The sequence below is a fragment of the Myodes glareolus genome, chromosome 24, assembly GCF_982192425.1.
Source record: "Myodes glareolus chromosome 24, mMyoGla1.1, whole genome shotgun sequence".
Lineage (NCBI taxonomy): Eukaryota > Metazoa > Chordata > Mammalia > Rodentia > Cricetidae > Myodes > Myodes glareolus.
This window is the reverse complement of record NC_142049.1, coordinates 9,731,036-9,753,977: the sequence shown is the minus strand read 5'-3', so window position 1 is coordinate 9,753,977 and position 22,942 is coordinate 9,731,036. Positions and strand designations below refer to the sequence as shown.

The 22,942-nt window shown below is 42.1% G+C and overlaps 1 protein-coding gene across 2 annotated transcripts in view; it reads right to left on the bottom strand.

The window, feature by feature from the left end:
- LOC125401005 (lysosomal Pro-X carboxypeptidase-like) overlaps positions 1 to 22,942 on the bottom strand; it is a 59,061-nt gene that overhangs the window by 2,970 nt on the left and 33,149 nt on the right. For both annotated transcript variants that reach the window (XM_048435218.3, XM_048435217.3), the window contains exons 4-8: positions 18,652 to 18,833; positions 17,674 to 17,831; positions 16,603 to 16,772; positions 8,347 to 8,511; positions 7,332 to 7,519 (exon numbers count right to left, since the gene is read on the bottom strand). In XM_048435218.3, coding sequence (XP_048291175.1) covers positions 7,332 to 7,519; positions 8,347 to 8,511; positions 16,603 to 16,772; positions 17,674 to 17,831; positions 18,652 to 18,833 — 863 coding nt within the window. The remainder of the gene's footprint in view (positions 1 to 7,331; positions 7,520 to 8,346; positions 8,512 to 16,602; positions 16,773 to 17,673; positions 17,832 to 18,651; positions 18,834 to 22,942) is intronic.

The window sequence follows — 22,942 nt, the reverse complement described above, 5'->3', positions numbered from 1 at the left end:
TCAGAAATCTAACCCAAAAATGAACACTGAAATGCCTGGTGGGGCTAAGCGGTGACCAGTATCAGGTCATATTCCTCCTTAAAAGTTTTTTATTATAGCCGGGCGGGTGGTGGCACATACATTTAATTCCAGCACTTGGGAGGCAGAGGCAGGCGGATCTCTGTGAGTTCGAGGCCAGCCTGGTCTACAAAGCGAGCTCCAGGACAGCCAGGGTTGTTACACAGAGAAACCCTGTCTCAGGAAATAAATAAATAAGTTTGTTATTATAAATATGTACATGAATGTGGGGATGCATGCATACCATGATGTACATCTGTGAATGTGGAGGAGAGAAGACAATTCGGAGGTCTCAGTTTTCTCCTTCTGCCAGATGGGAACTGAGGGATCGAACTCAATCCCTCACCCATCAGGTCTGGTAGCAAGTGCTTTTATCTTTTCTTTGCCGTGCCACCTCACTGGGCTAATGCCCCCGCTCTTGGAAGAGCTTTACCCTGCCACCTGAAACCTAGGAAATGCTTGTGTGTGATCTGACTTCATCTGATGCACACTCCACCTGTCTGGCATTTTAGCAAGACTGAAATGCCAAAGTTTCAAAGTTACTTTATCAGATAAATAAACATCTTCCCATGGTGCACCCAATCGCTACTTCAATAAAAACCTTCCAATCTCTACACAGAATGCTACTGTCCCCCAAAGGCCCATGTACTGAAGGCTGGGGTGGAGCCAAGTGGGATGTTTTAAGTCCCTGAGAGCATGCCTTTGGGTCTCCTCCAATCTCCCCCATCCTCTCTGTGCATGAACATCCCCCCCAGGAGGGAAACAGTGTAGCTCCACCACTTACACCCTTGCCATGGGTTCCCAAACAGTAAGGTCAGCCAACCATGAACTAAGACTTCCAAAACTGAGCCTTCCTTCTTTTTAAGTTGTTTCTCGTGGGCATTTTCCAACAGTAATAGAAAGTTTTACAAATTCCAAATGCCGTGTCTCCCAAACGCTTTATTATCAAAATTCAGCTACTTACGTGGCATTTGTAACACGGGAGTCTATCTAGACAGCACACACATACCACATCCAAAAGGAGCTTATCCTTCTCAACTCCCCACCAGTCGCTCCCTTCATCAACGTTCATAGTTGCTCAGGTCAAAGGTCTACTACCATCCTCCTGTCTCTGTCTGACACCTATCTGTCAACAGAGCTGTGTCAGCTATGTCTTAAAATACATCCAGAATCTGACTCCTCCTCACATGCCTCCCACACCGAAATCCAAATCTTGTCTCACCATGAGTTACGGAGGTGACCCACTCCTTCCCCTCTACAATCCCACACCAATAAGCCGAGTGCTCTCTACTGGAAACTTCAGACTGTCTTACCCTGCTGGCCAAGTACTCCAGTTTCCCCATCTCATTCAATGACAAATTTCAAGTTATTTTTCTAGAACCTGCAGGCTTCTGCATTACCTCTGTGGTCTCTCTGAGTTTATCTGAGTGATAAACTTCCTCATTAAGCCACTAAGAACATTCCAGCCATAAGATGTCCTTGGTCCTTGCTCCTTCCTCTGGAGTAGTGTTCCCCACCAGCCTGCAGCTAGCAAGGTCCTGCCCTTAGTCAGGTGATTTTGCAAAAGCTGTCACCCAGCAAGTGTGTTCCTGGTGTGTGTGTGTGTGTGTGTGTGTGTGTGTGTACACGTGTATGTTATGCGTATGTCTGCATGTGCATATATGCAAGCGTGTACATGTGTATGCATGCACATGCATATGTATGTGTGTATATATATTATGCATGTATTCTGTGCATGTATGTGTATGTGTATGCATGTATATGTGCATAAATGTATGTGCATATGTGTGCATGCATGTGTATACATTTGTGTATATATGGGTGTGTGTTCCCTGTATTCCTGACACTTTCCCTCCTCTGAGACTTCATCAACCCCTCCCTGGCTTACCTTTCCTTCTCTTTCGTACAGTTGCTAAAATGACCTTTTTATTGCCCATCAAACCAGAGCCCTACAAGGCTGGGGATTTGGGGTTCTTCTATTGCTCAGTCCCTAGTTTCTAGAACCAGGTGCGGCTCATAGAAGGAGCCAAACAAATATTTATGGAAATTAAGTGTCAGATTATCTGTGTTCTCTCAGTGAACGTCCCCCATGGAGATCTGTGAGGACATGTGTGCAGGCTCATGAACACTTGACCTCTTCAGTAGTTTCCGACACAGAAGAGCAGAGGCCACACAAGTGAGCAGGACACACCCACTCCAGGGCTTTCAGCTGTGTGTGGAAGCAGGAAAAACAACAGGATGTCAGTATAAGCTTTAAATTTTTACTAAGTTGCTTGACTTCTGGGGACCTCAATTCCTATGCATACTATTGAGAAGATATTTTCTTTATTTTCTTTCCTTTTAAAGTCTTTTTATGGTTTTTATTGGCCTATACATTTTTCTCTACTCCCCTCCCTTCCACCTCCTCCCATTATACCCTCTCCTGTGACTCCCATGCTCCCAATTCACTCGGGAGATCTTGTCTTTTTTTTACCTTCCTATGTAGGTCTATGTATGTCTCTTAGGGTCCTCTTTGTCGTCTGCATTCTCTGGGGTTGTGGCCTGTAGGCTGGTTTTCCTTTGCTTTATGTCTAAAAGCAACTTATGAGTGAGTACATATTATATTTGTCTTTCTGGGTCTCGGGTACAGCACTCAATATGGTTTTTTCCAGATCCATCCATTTGCCCACAAATTTCAAGATGTCGATTTTTTTCTACTGTGTAGTACTCCATTGTGTAAAATGTACCACATTTTATTTATCCATTCTTTGGTTGAGGAGCATCTGGGTTGTTTTCAGGTTCTAGCTACGACAAATAATGCTGCTGTGAACATAGTAGAACACATGTCCTTGTGGTATGATTGAGCGTGTTTTGGATACATACCCAACAGCAGTAGTGCTGGGTCTTGAAATAGTTTGTTTCCTAATTTTCTGAGAAATCTCCGTACTGATTTCCAAAGCAGCTATACCAGTTTGCACTCCCACTAGCAATGCAGGAGTGTTTCCTTTTCCCCACAACCTCTCCAGCATAAGTTGTCATCAGTGGTTTTTTTATCTTGGACATTCTTACAGGTGTAAGGTAGAACCTCAGAGTTGTTTTGATTTGCATTTCTCTGATGGCTAAAAATGTTGAGCATTTCCTTAAGTGTCCTTCAGCCCTTTGAGGTTCATCTGTTGAGAGTTCTCTGTTTAAATCTGTACCCCATTTCTTTATTGGATTATTTGTTCTTTCGAAGTCAAGTTTGGAAAGAAATTTTTTTAAAAAGTCTCTCTCACACAGATGTTGTGAGGTCAAATCTGAATAATACATATGAAAATATGGCACAAGCTATAACATACTACACAGGTGTCCAGTTCTTATCATTATTATCATATACTGTAAGCATGGGAAGGGATAATACCTCCAGGTGATACACAAATCATGAAAATGGATTCAAAAGTATTTGTTATACAAATTTAGTCAGAATACTAACCCTATCAGTCTTTTCTAGATAAAAGCACGCACAAATTGAATTAGAAAAGAAAAACATTCAGGCATGTGAAGTGTAAATGTGTTAATATTCTCACGGGGGAAAAAAAGTTATTCCTAAAACAGGCTTTACTGGTATGGTTAAAAATAAAAGGTTGGCTTCTCCTGGGAGAACAAATGGCCTTTATCACTGCTCCAGCTTGACAGGCCCAACCCAGTCAGGAAATGCTCCAGCATTTGCAAAACAAAACGTCGAGGCAGCCACGTGAAGAGCAAGCTGCATCTGCTTTGAAAGGTCATCTGCAGCACCTGGTCACTTAGCAACAGTGTTTGGAGTTGCCCAGAGACCCCCCCCCCCCCCCCCCCCAGCACACGGACTTGAATTTCTCAGTTCAAATCAATGAAAGCTACCCCAGCCACTGGGAAATCTCAGGATAGACACTGTTTTCCCGAGGGACTCCAGATACCTGGGTAAAATCCCCAACAGTCAACCTCACATAATCACTGGTAATAATTAATTTGCCTGGGAAACAATGTTAGTTAACCAGTTCTTCAAGGGGTCTCTTCTGAATTTATACTTAAATAAATGAGACTCACCATTGGAGAAATAATCTATGAGTTTTAGAAAACCCAAATCCTCCCAAGAAAACCATGAAAAGAATTGCCAAGGCAGGACTATAACAGACACTATTTACTGTGGTCTCAGCTACCCAGCCAATGCTTTCTGAGTGCCTCCACCTTGTGCCTGGTGGTCAATGGCACAGCAGGCTCAGCAGACAGTACAGATAAAACCTCCGTCCTCGTGGCACTTACCCCCATAGCAATCTATTTGTTTTCTAAATAACTGTGTTGGATAATCATTATGATTTCTCAATTCCATAAATTAGCAATTTGCCCGAAGCCATGCATTTAATTATGGAAAGAACAAAAACACCCCCAAGCTGCACCTGACTTAATTTCACTGCAAATCTTAATGGAAAAATCTTCAATCCAACGATAATTTCATATTGAATTTCCAGCTGCCAAAGCAGCCGCCATACTGGTGTGTGTGTGTGTGTGTGTGTGTGTGTGTGTGTGTGTGTGTGTGTGTATGTAGAGGAGAAGCCTAAACACAAAGATATTTTTCATGCGATCCTGTAGACATGTCTACACAATACACACAGAATAGATACCAGAGGCACTTCTTTTGTTCTTTTACTTAGGATTGCAGCTTCTTCAGAAAAGCAGAGGGGTGGGGGGGGATGTTTCTGTGTAACTATATGTGTGTGTCTGTGTGTAACTGTGTTTCTGTGTGTCTAGAAGCATGTGGCTGTGTTTCTGTGGGTCTCCCTGTGGTTTCTGGGCTGGATAGGAACAGCACACAGATATAAAGTTTGGAGAGAAAATAGACTTCATTTTACTTTTTACACACATGTGTTTTCCAGGTTTGTGTCTGAGTGCTTAGTATTTGGCTGAGTTAACTTTTATTCGGTTTTGTTAAGTGGGCAAACCTGTTGTCTAAGCCTCCTGAGTAGCAGGGACAAAAGACCTGTGCCACGAGGTCTAGCTTGGACTAACTCTTTTAAACATGACCGCAGCTCTGTGAGGTGTCGCTGTCTTATTTCTCGCGTGGCAAGACTGAGCATCAGAGAGCACGGGTCATTTCACTTGAGACAAGTTGGTTTTGCATCTGTGCAACTGACTCTCTTAAAATGTCGTTCCTAATACTGAGCCACTACAACTTCTGCTCTAGTCCAGAAATGTCGCTCACAAAATCTGCCCCACTTCTGGTGAAAATGAAGATAATGCTCATGACGAGTATGAACACAATAAGCAGGCAAACATAATACTAATATCTGAGCCGAGCCATGGTGGCACACAACTTCAATCCCAGCAATAGGGAGGCAGAGGCAGGTGGATCTCTGTGAGTTCAAGGCCAGCCCGGTCTACAAGAGCTAGTTCCAGGACAGGCTCAAATAAAAAAAAAAAAAAATTATCTGATGTGGCTGAATCCAATAAGAAAAGAGACTGTATTTGACCAAAACTCATATATTAAACATTCAAACAAAGGATAAAGATTCCCCTTAATTAAGTTTGATCTTCGGCTTTGTTTATTGTAAGGTCTTTATCTTATGAGCTTTAAGTCCTGGATGTTAGAAGAAGGGTATCAACAGTTCCTGAAGACAATCTCCAAGAGAGAAACACTGATAAAGTACTTCCTCCTCTGCTAGAACCGAGAGGAGTCTAGAGACACCACGCTCAGGTCCTTTGGGGAAGTGATTGACTTACTGGGGATTATCATCAAAAGGCTAAAACAAACCAGACTTGGTGATGCACTCCTTTAGTCCCAGCACTTGGGAGGCAGAGGCAGGTGAATATCTATGAGTTAGAGGCCAGCCTGGTCTACATTATGTGTTCCAGCACGGCTATATAGTGAAATGTTGTCTCAAATAAACACGGCTAGAGGAAACTAATTTAGCTTTTTTTTCCCCATTCTTCTGCCTTCTGCCTTCTAAAGACTACACCATGAAGGTGCCACCTTGGAGACAGACAACATGCCCTCATAAAACACAGAACTTGGCAGATCCTTCATTTTAGATTTCACGGCTGACACAACTGTGAGAAATAAGTTTATGCCGCTTTTAAGCTGCCCAATTGTGAGTGTTTTCTGACAGCAGAATTAAGCCAGACCCAAAGGCTAATGCAGACACCTTTCTCAGTGTCCACAGTCTTTCCAATCTTTCTCATTTCAAATGCTCTAAACCTGATAGAATGCAGATGGATTTATTTGACCAGCCACCACTTTACAGAGCTGAACTGGTTAACATAGTGGTGAAGAGTCCAGTTGAGAATGAGGAATAGAATTTAGAGAAATTAAACCAAAAGAAGCTGTCTGTTTCCTGTCAGTCATGCCCACTGAAGGGCGGACAGCCTAGCCAGACATGAGAACTGTAGCATCATAGCCAGTTGTACTTAGAGACAACTCAGCTCATCCTGATGGCCACCAGTATCAAATACGTTGCTTCTTGAAGTCACTGACAAAGAACAAGTGGGTTTGTAGGCGTACAGGCCAAGGAAGAACTCTCCCTTAACATCAACTGGTGTGGGAGAATTATCTGTATTCTGTCAATCATGTATTTTAATAAAACGCTGATTGGCTAGGCAGGAAGTATAAGCGGGTCAACCAGACAGGAAGTAGAGGCGGGGCAATGAGAATAGGATAAGGCTAGGGAGGAGGAAACTTCCTCAGCCACTCCTGCGCAGACCACTGAAGAGGCAGCATATAACTTGCCCAGCTGAGAAAGGTATGGAGCCATGTGCTAATGTAGATAAGGATAATGGGGTAACATAAGTTATAAGAGTTAACAAGAAGCCTGACCTAATGGACCAATCAGTTTATAACCTTATGGAGTCCTGTGTGTAATTTCTCTTTGGGATATGCCGGCTGTTGGGGTACCGGGCGGGACGGAAACCCCAACAAGCCGGCCCCTCATGTTACAATCAACCTACTTGGGCTTCTGCAAAGGAGTTGTGAGGACTCTGGGTAATTAGTTTAAAGGTCCTCATATCTTACAGTATGGGAAAGACTACAGAGTGGGCACTGCCAAAGTGTCTGTTAAACCAACACTGAGTATTAGTGCTCTAATTCCTAACAATGATCGCACAAACTGACTACAAAAGATGATGTCTTGTTTCCTGATGTAGAGATTGTACTAGAAAACCCTAAAGGGCTCACTGTTGCAGTCTGTGCTGTTTTATTGTCTCACACGTTCCTAATTCTGTTCTCTCAGCCATTCTGCCGTAGTCCCCAACAACCAAAGTTCCTCTATGGAACCAATAGAACTCACCTGAAAATGATGTTCGAATGTGAACGGATGTCTTTGCCTCCATATAGGGTAGTGACCCAGGAAGGGCGTGGCCTCACACCCCACTGCTTATAACAGTCGTCAGAATACTTATCTAAATCCCATACGCGGGCCTCAAACATGTCATCAATACCATTTGTACAAAAGGGCAGAATTATTTCCGTGCAGGTCTAAAAGTAAACCAAGAAAAGAAATGAAGAGATGAACTCTTCAAGATCATCCAGCTGCTGAGTAGCAAAGAGAGTAGCATTGTTATCAGTGGGTAGCAAAGTTGGGGTCTAAACTTGTAATTGAGCTTCAGCCCCACCCCCCACTTTACATCCCAGCCACGCAACTCCTTTATTTCTCATAGAAAGACAAGGCTCAAAGTTCACAGAACAATGTGTACTCCTTTCTTTGCAAGAAGTATTCTTTCACATTTATGATCATATTTAACCCTAAAGGCAATCTTAGGAGGAAAGCATCATCATTATCACCATCACCATCATCATCATCATCATCACCACCATCATCATCATCACCATCATCATCATCATCACCATTATCATCATCATCACCATCATCATCATATCACCATCATCACCATCATCACCACCACCATCATCATCATCATCACTATCATCATCACCACCATCATCATCATCATCACCATCATCACCACCACCATCATCATCAACACCACCACCATCATCATCAACACCATCACCATCATCATCAACAACACCATCACCATCATCATCACCACAACCACCACCATCATCATCATCACCACCATCATCATCACCACCATCATCAACAACACAACCATCATCACCACCACCATCATCATCATCACCACCACCATCACCAACATCATCATTAGTCTTAACAGTGCAGATAAATAATACAGTCGAGATGTGAACGCAGGTTAGGTGATAAACTCTCCTCTGGTCACTATTGCAGCACAACTATAGGTAGCAATGGAAAGAAAGAGGCCTCAGCAGCCACGCATGCTTACCTGGTAGCCCCAAACTCGGGACCCCAAGTTGCCAGTTGTTGTTTCAGAAATATTGTTGCATTTGGACTGGCCTGAATAATTGTAATATACATTCAGAGCTTGGTAGATGTTCTGAATCAGCAGGGAATCTGACATGTAGGGGTTTGTCAGATACTGGCACACGACCTGTCATTTTGGAGAGATAAACAAAGGAAGAGTTAGATACTAATAAAAAAATTACAGCATAATAACACACACATACACACACACAAAAAAAAACAAAAACAAAAAACGATTCACTTCACCAAATAAGCCATTACCTCAGCCCATTCATAGCAATTCTTCTATGGACTATTAATTGGTACTTCATGTAACTTCAAGAAGGCATGTGTTAGCAAATATGGACTGCTCTCTCTTCTTTCATGGTGCATATATATGCATTCACACGTGTGAGGCACACATCTATGTAGGGGCATGCACACATGTGTTTAGGTACATGTGAGGCTCAAGGTTGGCATCAAGAGTCTTTCTAAGACCCCCTTGATCTAATTCATTGAAGTAAAACTTCCTAATTGAACCCAGACATCACTGACATGGCCAGTCTAGGTAACCGGCTTGCTCCAGAGGTCCGTTGTCTCCTCTGAGTGCTGGGGTGACCTGCAGGCCACAACATCCACCCGACTTTTCATGTGGGTTTTAGAGATCTGAGCACCTGTCTTGATGCTTGCACAGGGAAGTATTTTACCCACCGAGGCATCCATCTCCCCAGCAGGTGAATAGCTTTCTTGACTGCAAGATTCCTCAGAGCCTATAAGATTTAAAAAAGGGCTTTCCAGGAAGGTGGTCTGTGCATAGACTCTGATAGCAAGCTTTAGAAATTCTAAATGTGAGAAAAATCACAAACTATCATATCCAAATAACTAAATATGCCTTTAAAAATAACTAGAAGAGCTGGGTGTAAGGGCACACAGCTTTAATCCCAGCACTCAAGAGGCAGAGGCAGAGGCAGAGGCAGAGGCAGATGGAGCTCTGCGAATTTGAGGCCAGCCTGGGCTATATCTATACAGTGAGACCCAGACTCAAAAAAAACAACAAAAAACAAAAAAAAAAAAAACAACAACTATGAGGTCCAGGATGATAAATCAGTGGCCAAAGCCACCTACTGTAAAACCTGAGTACCTGAGTTTAATATGAAGGACCCACGTGGTAGAAAAAAGAGAATCAACTCCCACAAGTTGACTTCCAGATGCATGACATAGTAAGTACACCTGCAGACACATCACACGAGCACACACACACATACACACGCATGCGTGCACACATATACACATGCATGAACACACACACATACAAATGCAAGCAGATAAATAAAAATAAATGTGAATTTTTAAAGGAAAAGATACCCAGATAACCATGAGGTCATAAAAATACCCTGTGTCCATGTTCAAGAAGCACATAAGGAAACAAATCTGAGCAAAACTGTGATGCGGGAGAATTGTCTGTATTCTGTCAATCATATTTTAATAAAACGCTGATTGGCCAGGCAGGCAGTATAGGTGGGTCAACCAGACAGGAAGTAGAGGCGGGGCAAAGAGAATAGAATAAGGCTACAGAGGAGGAAGGTCCCTCCGCCATTCCTGTGCAGACCACCAAGGAGGCAGCATGTAACCTGCCCTGCTGAGAAAGGTACAGAGCCATATGCTAACATAGATAAGGATAATGGGGTAACATAAGTTATGAGTTAACAAGAAGCCTGACCTAATGGGCCAATCAGTTTATAACCTTATGGAGTCCTGTGTGTGATTTCTCTTTGGAATTTGCCAGCTGTGGGGTACCGGGCGGGACAGAAACCCCAACAAGCTGGCCCCCTCATACTACAAAACTGGAAGTACAAACTTGTTCCACCTGAAGCCACAGACAATGCCAGCTGCAGAAAGTTAAAAGTCAAAACAGTGATTTACTATTCTAAAAACTCTTCTAATTATTCATGGTACATCAACAGTTACCTAGCATTTAACAATACCACTTTTCTCAGAAAGCAACCCTAAGACAGACAGCAGTTAGAAATATATAAAATGATACGGATGCTAAAAGTCAATCACAGGCTGTACTGGGCTACCCATCACCAACTCCTGAGCCCCACTCCCTCCCTTCTGAATCTGACAGCCTCAGCAGACTGAGCTCTTTCCAAGGCCAGCCCTGAACGACAGAGTAGATTCAGAGGAAAACGTTCTGTTCGAGCAGTGTGGCAGACAAGGCCAGTGGATGATGCAAGCTAGGCAGGAGAAAAGAGGGGTTGATGTACAAATACCTAAAACTCTTGGAAGGCACAATAGCCAGTGGGGCTGACTCATATGCTGGCATTGGCCCCCACCCCTTCCCTTAGAGCAGGAACACTGGGCCTCTGTTGAGGAAAGAAAAGGAGTCCCCATGAATAGCATCTCTGCAAAGAGCAGTTATTGTCTCTTAAAAGACACAAGCGTGGCTGGGGGCTGGCACCAGATAACAATTCATGGTTTTCTGTAGCCCCAGAACATCTCGGGCACAGACGTGGCCTCTGCTAATGGAAATTCCATGACCTGATTATGGCGAGTCCTGGGTCCACTGCCTTTCTGAGGGCAGATCCTCCTGGGAGGACAGGGTCCAGTTCTGACCACCAACCTGTCAGAAGGACACCCATGTAAACACCCACCAATGTAAAACAATCCATAGCAGAGCAGTGAGACTTGGAAGCTGAGCAACGGAGAAAGCCTTAAGGCTGTTCATTTGAAACATTGTTATTCTCCGTGTCACAGTACTGGCTGTCCTGGAACTGGCTTTGAAACTGGCTGTCCTTGAACTCACAGAGATCCACCTGCCAATGCCTCCTGAGTGCTACGATTAAAGGCATGTGCCACCATAGCCCAGTAGGTTGGGATTCTTATTATTACAAATAAATCTACGTATCTCTACGGCTAAATCTTTACCTTTAATTACTTCAAAATAACTTCTTACCGGAATTACTAGTTCAAAGGAAAGAAACATTGTAACGCCTTTACTAGTTCCTATCAAGCTGCCTTTATATATCAGTGAAAACCCTGTAGTCTCCTTGCATACTACTTAGAATGTCAAAGCTTCAAAAGGCCCTGCTGTAATAAGGGGCGCACTCTGCACTAATTCATGACTGCTCAACAGTACAGGGATCCAAAGGGAGATGGTCGCACGCTTTTTAATCAGTTGTGTAATCTGCATAAAGCACATAAATATTAAGTCAAAGGGAAACCGTAAGGAACTGTCACACTTAGGAGTCAAACATTATCAACTTTGGCACAACCTCATGGAATACTTCAACTCAACGCTGATCGTTTGCAAATATTAGCCAACCGGTCAGGGCAAGTGCTTCCACTGTTAGTTGTTTACTGAGGGGCTGTGATTTAATTAGACGGAAGGAAGAACGCCCACAGCAGTGTGGCAAACGCTTCTCTCGAAGTCTCAGCACACAAATATCCCCTGCATCAGGCTATTCGTTTGTGTGTTGTGAGCTCTGTTTGGAGTGTGTGTGTACGTGCGTGTATGTGTGTCTCTGCCTGTGTCTGTTTAAGTGGGAAGGTAGGTGTGTGTGTGTGTGTGTGTGTGTGTGTGTGTGTGTGTGTTTGATTGTGTGTGTATGTTTGTGTGTGCATGTGAGAAAGACAGAGAGTTCACCAAGTTGTTCAAAATGCCTTCAAACTTGCAATCTTCTTGCTTTAGCCTCCCAAGTAGCTAGGATCACAAGCCTGTGTTCCAAGGTCCAGCTTCAACATTTATCTTCATAAGGCCATGTCTTTTAATTGTTTGGGTTTTTTAAACTTTATATGTTTTTAGTTTATTTGATTTTTATAAAAACTTAAGAGTCATTTTGTTACAGGATAAGTTTAGATATATTTACGCTAGTTTAAAAGAAACTAAAGCAGCAGATTACCGGGAGACTCCGTGCCAGCCACTTGAATCAAATAGACAGTTTAGTTTCTGTTTCCCAGTAAATGTAAACACTCAAGGAACATATTTTTTTAAAAAAAAATTACAAGACAAAAATAAAATAAAATAAAAATGTTACGAGACAGGAAAGGTGGCTCAGCACATATTGCTCTTGCAGAGAACCTGGGTTGGGTCCCCAGCACCCACATGGCAGTAAGTCCCATTCCTGACGATCTGATGGTCTCCTCTGAACTCCCTGGGTATCAGGCATGCACACGGTGTACATCCTCACATTCAGGCAAAAAAATAAACACACATAAAAAATAAATCTAAGAAAGAATTTCTTAAGAACATTGGATGTCCATTTTAATAATTCTAGTTTTTAAAGGTTCAGGAAAAAAAGTGTGGAAGACAGGCCTCAGCACCAGAGAGGCCGAAACCGGAAGATCACAAGTTCCAGGCTAGCCTGGGCTACAAAGCCAACGTTTGCCGAGGACATGAAAGAAAAGGAGAAAGTAGAACATTTATGCAATGCTGGAGTGGTCAGATCTGCACTCAAATGTGTTCTGTGCTTCTTGCCAACACATAGGCAAGAAAGTGAGGATAACGGTTTGCTTAACAGCCTTAGGTGCCAGTACCTAGGAGGCTAGGCATTAGAATAAAAGAAATAGCGGGTGGGAGCAAAGCTACAACTCTTAAAAAGAGAGAAGATGAACTTAAAAAAAAAAATCAGTCTTCTCTACAAAGTATGGTCCCTCCATTAGAGGAAGGATTAAACGGATACATTCAGCTTTTAGGCGAGGTTTTCTTTCTCCGAGATTTCAACGCCCCCACCCCGCTCCCTCCCCCTGTCCCTCCCCTCCACACACTGCCTCAGATAATCACATTGGTTTTGTCAGTAAAAGCTCTCCTTTCATAGAATGCATCGAAACCGCTTAAACCACCCAGAGAGGGTGCATACATTATCAAACACCGAGACAAACGGAAGAGATTTTCCCTTTTATGTCTTACTATTTCGCTGTGCCTGCGTGCTCGGAAGACTGGGCTAAAGATGCTAAAACGTTCGCTAGGTTATCAGCTAAAAGAAAGACTACAGAATTTAACGAACTTCAGCCTCCTTTAAAAAGCACTTTTAAAGCTAAGAAGAGGCGTAGTGGTTTGTAATGTGACCCGAACCGTCAAATGACAGAGGGTTTTCTATTTCCTTTTTCTCTTCCTCCCTGTGTTCTGCCAGCCAAGTCCGTGATTATTTCTGCATGACTGTGGCAGCTTCTGTTACCAGTAAACAAAAGCAAATAGGGACAATGTGCAGGGACAAATTAGGGAGAATGAGCGCTGAATTGACGTGGAAAACAGCATTTAGTCGCTGCCCGAGGATACTCCAGAGATGTACGTGGCGCAGACAGCATGGGAAACAGCCAGCGCTCTCTTGCAACCCAAGAGAGCGTCGTCTATCTCACGACGCTAAGTCTGAGTTAGGGACTCAGAAAAGGGTCTGTGTGTCAGCCCTTTAAAGAGGAGGAAGTGCATCCGAAGGAGGAGGGGTTCTGGTTAAATGGAACCGGCCAAGTGAAAGAGCAGTCCCCAGCTGGGTAGTGTTCCAGGGATTAGAGGGGGTTGAGAGGACAGACAGGGTCAAGAAAGGAGAAACGGAAGGAGCAGAGAACAGAAAGCAATCTGAAGCTCGGTTTAGGAGCAAGGGGCAGTGAAAATGGGAGAAAGGGATACGTGAAAATTAAATGTGCAGCTAAGTGTGGAAAGAGAAGAGACAGGCAATGGGAGGCTCTCGAACCAACTGCAAAAGAAGTGGGTTTGGGGTTTGGTTTTTTTTTAAGTTTTTTTTTGTGGGGGAGAGGAGTGGGAGGGCATCAAGACAAGAAACAGAATCATAAATATAATCTATAAGCTAACAAGAATTTGTCAGTATCAGGCTAGAAGTTTAGGTCAGTGGTAGAGTGCTTGCATCTCATGTATGAGCCCCAGATTCTATTCCACAAAACCGTTTCACAAAAGCGAACTCCTTAATATAATCAAAAATAAAGAAAAAAATAGAATTATTTTGGCAAGAAATTATTACAGAGAATGACAAGAATTGGTCTCAGTTTTTAAAAAGTAAGAGGCAACTATAGGTAAAAAGAAGTTATTCTGCAAAATAAAATAAACTTCCGAATCATATACACACAGAGCTTAGAGGGGGTTGTGCTGAACTGGAAACAGAAGCCTTCTGAAACAGACTCCACCGGCTGCAACTGATTCTTTAAAGAGGATGGAGAAACAGTGGTTTCCTCTTAAGACTAAACAATAAGGCTCTATAGGGGGAACACTGAGAGCCCAGGTGTACTGTTGCTCTCTAATCCAAGTCCTGATGAAAGCTGGTACCATGAAGAAGCTCTCCCTAGGGTTCTCTCTAGATGATGAGTCAGCAAACTAACCTACAGGCCAACTGCAGCTAGCTGCCGGCACAAAGTATGATTGGCCATTCTTACTCACGGATTACCCACGGCTGCTTTTGTGCTTCAGTTGCAAAACTGACAGAAACTCTTGAGGCCCACCACACCTAAAATAGAGTTCTTTATATGTGGAGTCCGCCAATCCCTGTTTGGCACAGTATCTAACAACTCATTTGTTCTTCAAGTGGAATGATGATATGTGTGTAGTTATTGCATTGGAGAACAATAGGGTACAAAGAGGTAAGCTTAATGCTTAAATCCAGGTTTTCTTATGAAAGAGACGGCAGCTGTTTTTAGTAATTTTTGTATTCAGGCATAGGGGTGCACTCCTACAATCCCAGCACTTAGAAATGGAGGCAAGAGGTGGTGAGTTTGAGGCCAGGCTGTGCCACATGGACAGTTCTAGACCACCCTAAGTTACAAAGTGAGCTTTGCCTCAAAATCATAATAATTTGTCTCAAAATAATAATATATTAATAATAACTTTGTGTTATCAACATCCACCTTAATTCAATGCATGTTAGTTTCCAATCTGTTATGTATAAGATGCCCACTCTCTATATAAATAAAAATAACTCTGAGAGCAAGTAGACTTATTTTATTTTAATTATAAATTTTTAAGCGAGGTATAGTTTCATCAGTCCAGTGGGACACTTGAAGAGCTGTTGAAACTTGGCTCTCACACAACTAATTAAATTTTCTTTTCCCGCTCCCATTCTCGTTGTGGAGGCAAAAGTATCGTAAAAACATAACTGTCTTTTGCTTTTTAAAACTCTTGTTCTTAACAAGGAATTACTTAAAGAGAATATACAATAAATGATGTGGGTAGCAAAAGAATCTTTAAAATAGAAAAGAATTTAAGTTTGTATAAGTTGTTTGAATGTAATTGGCCCCCATAAACTCATAGGAAGTGGTGCTAATAGGAGGTGTGGCTTTGTTGGAGTGGGTGTGGCCTTCTTGGAGGAAGTGTGTCACTGTAGGGGTGGGCTTTGAGGTCTCATACATGCCTGAGCCATGCCCAGTGTCTCAGTTCACTTCCTGTTGCCATCAGATCAAGATCTAGAACTCTCAGCTCCTTCTACTGCACCATGCCTGCCTGCATGCCGCCATGTCCTGCCATGATAATAATGGACTAATCCTCTGAATCGTAAGCGAGCCACCCCAATTAAATGTTTTCCTTTATAGGAGTTGCTATGGTCATGGTGTCTCTTTCCAGCAACAGAAACCCTAACTAAGACAGTGTTTGTGCATTTGCAGAACCTATAAATCAGTGTCTTTACACTTCTCAGATCCGTATTATTTGGATCTTATTAAAAACATTTGTAACTGATACCTTGTTCTTCTGAGGCTGACAAGCAAAGACATGACACCTCAAGGAGAAAGAGGGCCTTGTCCAGGATGCCGGTGGATAAGCAGCAGCCTGGGGCCATGCCCTCCCAATAACACCCAGGAGTGCTATTCCCACTCTGTTGCTCAGCATAGCGATCACCCTTCATGGTGTGTAGCATTTAGAAGGCTTAGCAGCTCACTGACTATATTAGCACTTCAATAAATAGGTCACTTATCAAGTTTCTACCATGTAGTGTATACATTTAGACATAAAACATATATCGTAAAATTGGATAAACTATATATACAAAGTACAGCCTTGGATTTGGTAATTATTTCATTAACAGCAACCACTGATCTTTTATGATAATTGATGCATTTTATCTCTAATTCTCAGAAGAGGAAGCTAAGGCTAAGAAAAGTTATCTAAAACATCCAAGGTAACACAATCAGAAAATCAGCCCCAAATTGCATGCTCCACAGACCCCCATCACCAGTATTTCTTCTTCTGATGAAAGCCACACAGTCATTTATAAATGAGGGCAGGACACTGTCCTGTTACCTTGATAGGCCAAGAAGGCAAAGGCTTTAAGAAGCTGGCTGGGTATGGGTAGTTCACCATGGCCAGGTTCACCCAGGTCTCAGCGATCCAGTCTTTCAGGCGTTGGATGTCCTCGGCATTTAGGGAAGCACACAGGTGTAAGGTTCTGGAGAGCCATGGTAGACCACTACCTGGAGACAGAATGACATTGCCAAAAACTGCAAAACCCTAGTCAACATAAGTCTTTAGAGAGCTCTCGTTCTTCATGGTGCATTACAGAAGATATAATTTTCTGTGCTACTTCACCGAGAATCATTGCACTATTCAACAAAATGCTTTAATACAATCTGATAAGTCCATGGCAAACAAATTTGACTTCATCATGGGACTTACCAAAATTAGTATGCTTTATGACTTCCCATTTTAATTTGGAATACTTAATACTTATTTAATTTGAAGTAAGTAGGAATACTATAGAGCAATGTGAATGAATAAGCAACCACAGAAAGCAAATGGATGCAGCTAAACAAAAGGTACCAGGTCCAACATGCCACATATATACACTGTACAATTCCAATTTCTGAAGAAGAGAAGAACGAGTAAAATCAACTGGAGATGGAGGCAAGAGGAGAGTGATGGACCATGCAGGCTTGCTGACGTGACTAATGATGTACCATGGCTTTCTGAGAGTCTGATGATGCTCTCTGTTGATGTGGATGATAATTACATCAGGAAATTCATTGACCCAGAAATTTTGATTTCTTTTTAAGATTTATACTGTGCTTTAGCAAAATGTATGCGTCTTAAGAGGTGGAATTGGGAGCTGGGAAAATGGCTCAGCACAGGCTGCTCTTCCAGAGGACCAAGGTTCAATTCCCAGCACCTATGTGGTACCTCACAACAATTTTTAACTCTAATACCAGGCGATCAGATGCCATCTTCTGACTTCGGTGGACATCAGGCATACACATAGTACACAGATATACATGCAGGCAGAAAAATCCGTGTGTGTGTGTACGTGTGTGTATGCAATTAAGGAAGTATTGAACAAATGAAGTTCAATGAAAACACATTCTTTTAGCTAAAGCTTACCCGTATTTGAGAGTCGATTAATGGCACCCCATGACCTGAGGATGCTCTCCGAACATTTTTCTCCACTTTTCCTAAAATCCTCAGTTACAATCTTCATAAACACACCACAGGGAATCAACTCTTGAAACTGCCAGATAGGGGCAGAAGCTGCAAGAGCTCTGAATTATCCGGGAAACAAGAGAAGAAAGAACACGGAACTCAAGTAAGTTTTTCAACAACAAGCTCCAGTCAGACAAAACCTCGCCTAGAGAGGGGAGGTGGGTGAGCCCGTGCCAAACTGGCAATGGGCAGTTGCTAGGAGAGGGAGAGTCGGTTATCTTTAACAGTGTGGGCAATGAAGGTCAACCACCCTCCATATCCACGAGGTAGTACAAATAGGACTTGATGGGTTCAGAGACGGAGGAGGAAGGAAGAGGAGGAAGAAGAGGAGAAAACACAAAGTTGTGTAAGTCGGGGAAGAGGGGATGAATCAGAAAGAAGTTGGAAGAAAAGGATGAAATACATTGCATAAAAGATTCGATAACTAATAAGAACTAATGCAAAATTCAAATATAAATATTCTATAATATTTTACACATTATTTATAATTTTGAAATAATTTGAAAAAATAAATTAAAATGGAAACTGAGCCTTAACAAGATGATTGGAAAGATAGCATAGCTGTTAATGGGAGGATCCAGAAACATCTATACAACAGCATGGAACAATTTACCCAGAATGAATCTCTTGTCTTGATCATAAAAAGTGCTTGTGGAGCCAGGGCCAGGCATGATGACTTTAATCCCAGCACTCAGGAGGCAAAGACAGGTGGATCTCTGTGAGTTCGAGGCCAGCCTGGTCTACAGAGCGAATTCCAAGACAGCAAGGGCTGTTACACAGAGAAACCCTGTCTTGAAGGAAAAGAAAACAAAAACCAAAAACCAAAACAAACAACAAAAAAAAACCAAGTTCTCAGTCAGTATAAATACACTTACTTACCCAACTACTAAATGAGGATATTTCATCCTGAACCAGGCTGCAAGCACACCGCCATAAGAGCCCCCGATAGCAATGAAGGGTTGACCATCGGCGCCTGGGACAGTTTTTCTCAAGTGTCTGATTAACTCTGCAAAATCAGCCAGAGCTTGTTCTGATGTCAGGAAATTCAAATGCTTGGCATCCTGAGGGTTGGAAGGATGAAGACAGTTGTAAATGTGGCCACAGTCGCCGCATAGGCGAAGCTTACATCCAGAACAGAACTTGAATCATGGAAGCTTTTCTCCAGAGTTTCTAGGAAGTTGAGTCAAAAAGCCCAGTGAAAGCCAAGGGAGTCAAGATTTCAACAACTCGTGAAAAGTGATTTGAGTTTGTGCAACGTAATATATTTTGTGTTAAATGGAATCAGTCTCTCTCTCTCTCTCTCTCTCTCTCTCTCTCTCTCTCTCTCTAAATTTACTGAAAAAAATACATGACGAAAAGCAAGACCAAACACATCTCTAAACACAACTTTCTAGCAGTAGCAGAACTTGACCTATTTAATTAAAGATTTTTACCACATGAACTCTGCTGCCACAGTGTTGATTTTGTCAAGAAATTTAAACAACTATTTGATGTGGTTTATAATGTTTATTTTAAATTTGTAAGGCTCCTTTACTTTCTTTGTCACAAACATAAAACAATTAGGTACAACAATCAGCCTATGGCTGAGTGAGAGGTTGTGCAGAAATTTCCCATGAGCACCAAGGGCAATTGTCAAGCCAAAGCTCCTGGTCTGCTTGCTTTCATGGCAGTGGTCTTGCCAGCACATGCTCGGTGTCCCCTCGAATATACAATGTTGGCCTGGAGGAATAACGTGGGCCCTGAGGCATCCCTGCAGGTAGCCTTCCCAGGCCAGGCACCTGAAGCAAAGGTTTTGTTTTGTGAGTGGATGAATGTCAATGATCTTAAGAGGTTTGAAGGATATTTTTGTTTCTGAAGTAGAAAGAAAGTTGCAGAGGATTGTCATTGGGACACTTTTCAAAATTGTTGCCAAGTGTCTGACCCTGAAAACATAACTCTCCTTCTTGCCTGGAGTCCACCAGTTCTACCCAGACAGAGCCTGGTTGTTTGGTTTTCACACAAACACAACAACTACTAAAAGAATTGAAACAGACTCTGAGCCTGGGCTGTGGGCTCAGCCGGACAGGGGCAGTTCCTGTGCTTTGAGAGCCTGCCTGACAGGCAGGCCCTGAATCACCTCAGCCACATTCCTGGCCAACAAGAGACAGTGATCTTCTAGCAGACATCCATTGGAGGAGGGGTGAGTTTGCTCCTGGCCCGAGGTCTTCCGCTAGGAGGAATTCAGACTTTCCCCACCCCCCTCGACTTTCTGGTCGCCCTGCAGTGGTGGCTACACCCTGCGGAGCTCTCCCGAATCCCATCCCAGCCTTCATCCAGGTATACCACCCTCTTTTTCTCCCCTCCCTCTGGGGCCACAAGATCTCCCCAGAGCAGCTCCCTTGCGCACTGGGCCGGGGCTGTGAGTGCAACCCGGCAGGAGGGAGTGCCTGTGTTTCAGTAGACTGCCTGAGGAAAGGTAGACATTCTGTCACTGAAGTCCCTGCCCAACAAGGGAACCTGATCTGGTACCAGAAGATCCAATATAGAGCAGTTGAAGGAAAAGATGGGCAGACGCCAAGGCAAGAACTCCTCCAACAATCTAAAAAACAACATGAAATCACCAGATCCCAACGACCCTACAATAGAAGGACTTGAACCTCTTAATTCAGAAGAATTGGGAAAAAATGCCATGATGAAAGCAATAGAGTCCCTTAAACAGGAAATGAATAATACCCTTAAAGAACTGGATGAAAAGTACAACAAAAGGATTGAAGAAATGAGTAAAGAAATGGATGAGAAGTATAACAAAAAGTTTGAAGAAATGAGTAAATCCATGAATGATACACTGGGAAACCAAGAAAAAAACAATCAAACAGGTAATGGAAACAGTTCAAGAATTGAAAACTGAAATGGAGGCAATGAAGAAAACACAAAACGAGGGCCGGCTGGATATGGAAAATCTAGGTAAATGAACAGAGACTACAGAATCAAGCATAACCAATAGGATACAAGAGATGGAAGAACGAATCTCAGAGTCTGAAGATACCATAGAGAAAATAAATGCTCAGATCAAAGAAAACAGCAAATCCAACAAATTCTCATCACAAAACATTCAAGAAATCTGGGACACAATAAAAAAAAAACCAAATCTAAAAATAATAGGGATTGAGAAGGAGAAGAACTGCAGATCAAAGGCCCAGAAAATATATTCAACAAAATTATAGAAGAAAACTTTCTCAACCTAATATTCCTATGAAGGTTCAAGAAGCATACAGAACACCGAATAGACTTGATCAAAAAAAAAAAAATCCCCTCGTGATATAATAATCAAAACACAAAACATACAGATTAAAGAAAGAATATTAAGAGCTGCAAAGGAAAAAGGTCAAGTAACTTATAAAGGTAAACCTATCAGACTTACACCAGACTTCTCTATGGAAACCATGAAAGCCAGAAGGTCCTGGATAGAGGTACTGCAGAAACTAAGAGACCATGGATGCAAACCCAGACTACTATACCCAGCCAAGCTATCATTCACTATCAATGGAGAAAACAAAATATTCCAGGATAAGAACAAATTTAACCAATTCGTAGCCACAAACCCAGCATTACAGAAAGTAATAGAAGGAAAATCACAACCCAAGGAATCCAACATTGCCAACACTGCCTACAATAACTCAGACATCTAGCGACCCTTCACGAGCTTAACTCAAAGAAGGGACACATACAAACTCTATTAAACAAACAAACAAAAAATAATAATAACCGGAGTCAACAACCACTGGTCATTAATATCACTTAATATTAATGGACTCAATTCACCTATAAAAAGGCACAAACTAAGAGATTGGATACGAAAACAGGATCCAGCATTCTGCTGTTTACAAGAAACACACCTCAACCACAAAGACAGACATCTACTCAGAGTAAAGGGTTGGGAAAAGGTTTTTCAAGCATACGGACCTAAGAAACAAGCAGGTGTAGCCATTCTAATTTCCAACAAAATTGACTTCAAACTAAAATCAATCAGAAGAGATGGAGACGGACATTTTATACTCATAACAGGAACAATTCACCAGGAGGAAGTCTCAATCCTGAATATCTATGCCCCTAATATAAAGCCTCCTACTTATGTAAAAGAAACACTTCTAGAACTCAAGACAGTCATCAATCCACAGACACTAATAGTAGGAGACTTCAACACTCCTCTCTCACCAATGGACAGGTCAATCAGACAGAAACCTAGCAGAGAAATAAGAGAATTATTGGAGGTATTGAATCAAATGGACTTAACAGATATCTATAGAACATTCCACCCAAATAGGAAAGAATATACCTTCTTCTCTGCTGCTCATGGAACCTTCTCGAAAATTGACCACATACTAGGTAACAAAGCAAACTTCCACAGATACAAAAAAATATTAGTAACCACCTGTGTCTTGTCAGATCACCATGGACTAAAATTAGAATTCAACAACAATGCTCCCCCCAGGAAGCCAACAAACTCATGGAAACTGAACAGTCAACTACTAAATCACCCCTGGGTCAAGGAAGAAATAAAGAAAGAAATTAAACTCTTCCTTAAATTTAATGAAAACAAAGACACAACATACGCAAACCTATGGGACACTATGAAAGTAGTGCTAAGAGGAAAGTTCATAGCACTAAGTGCCCAATTAAAGAAAACGGAGAAAGCACACATTGGAGACTTAACAGCACACTTGAAAGCTCTAAAAAAAAAAGAAGCTGATACACCCAGGAGGTCTAGAAGACTGGAAATAATCAAACTGAGGGCTGAAATCAACAAAATAGAAACACAGAAAACAATCCAAAGAATCAATGAATCAAAAAGCTGGTTCTTGGAGAAAATCAACAAGACTGACAAACCCCTATCCAAATTAATCAAACGGCAGAGAGAGAGAGAACATGCAAATTAATAAAATCAGAAATGAAAAGGGGGACATAACAACAGACATAGAGGAAATTCAGAGAATCATTAGATCTTACTACGAAAATTTATATGCCACAAAGTTGGAAAATGTAAAAGAAATGGATATTTTTTATAGATAAGTACCATATACCAAAGTTGAACCAAGACCAGCTGAACAATCTAAATAGACCTGTCAGTCGTGAAGAATTAGAAGCTGTTATCAAAAATCTCCCTACCAAAAAAAGTCCTGGACCAGATGGT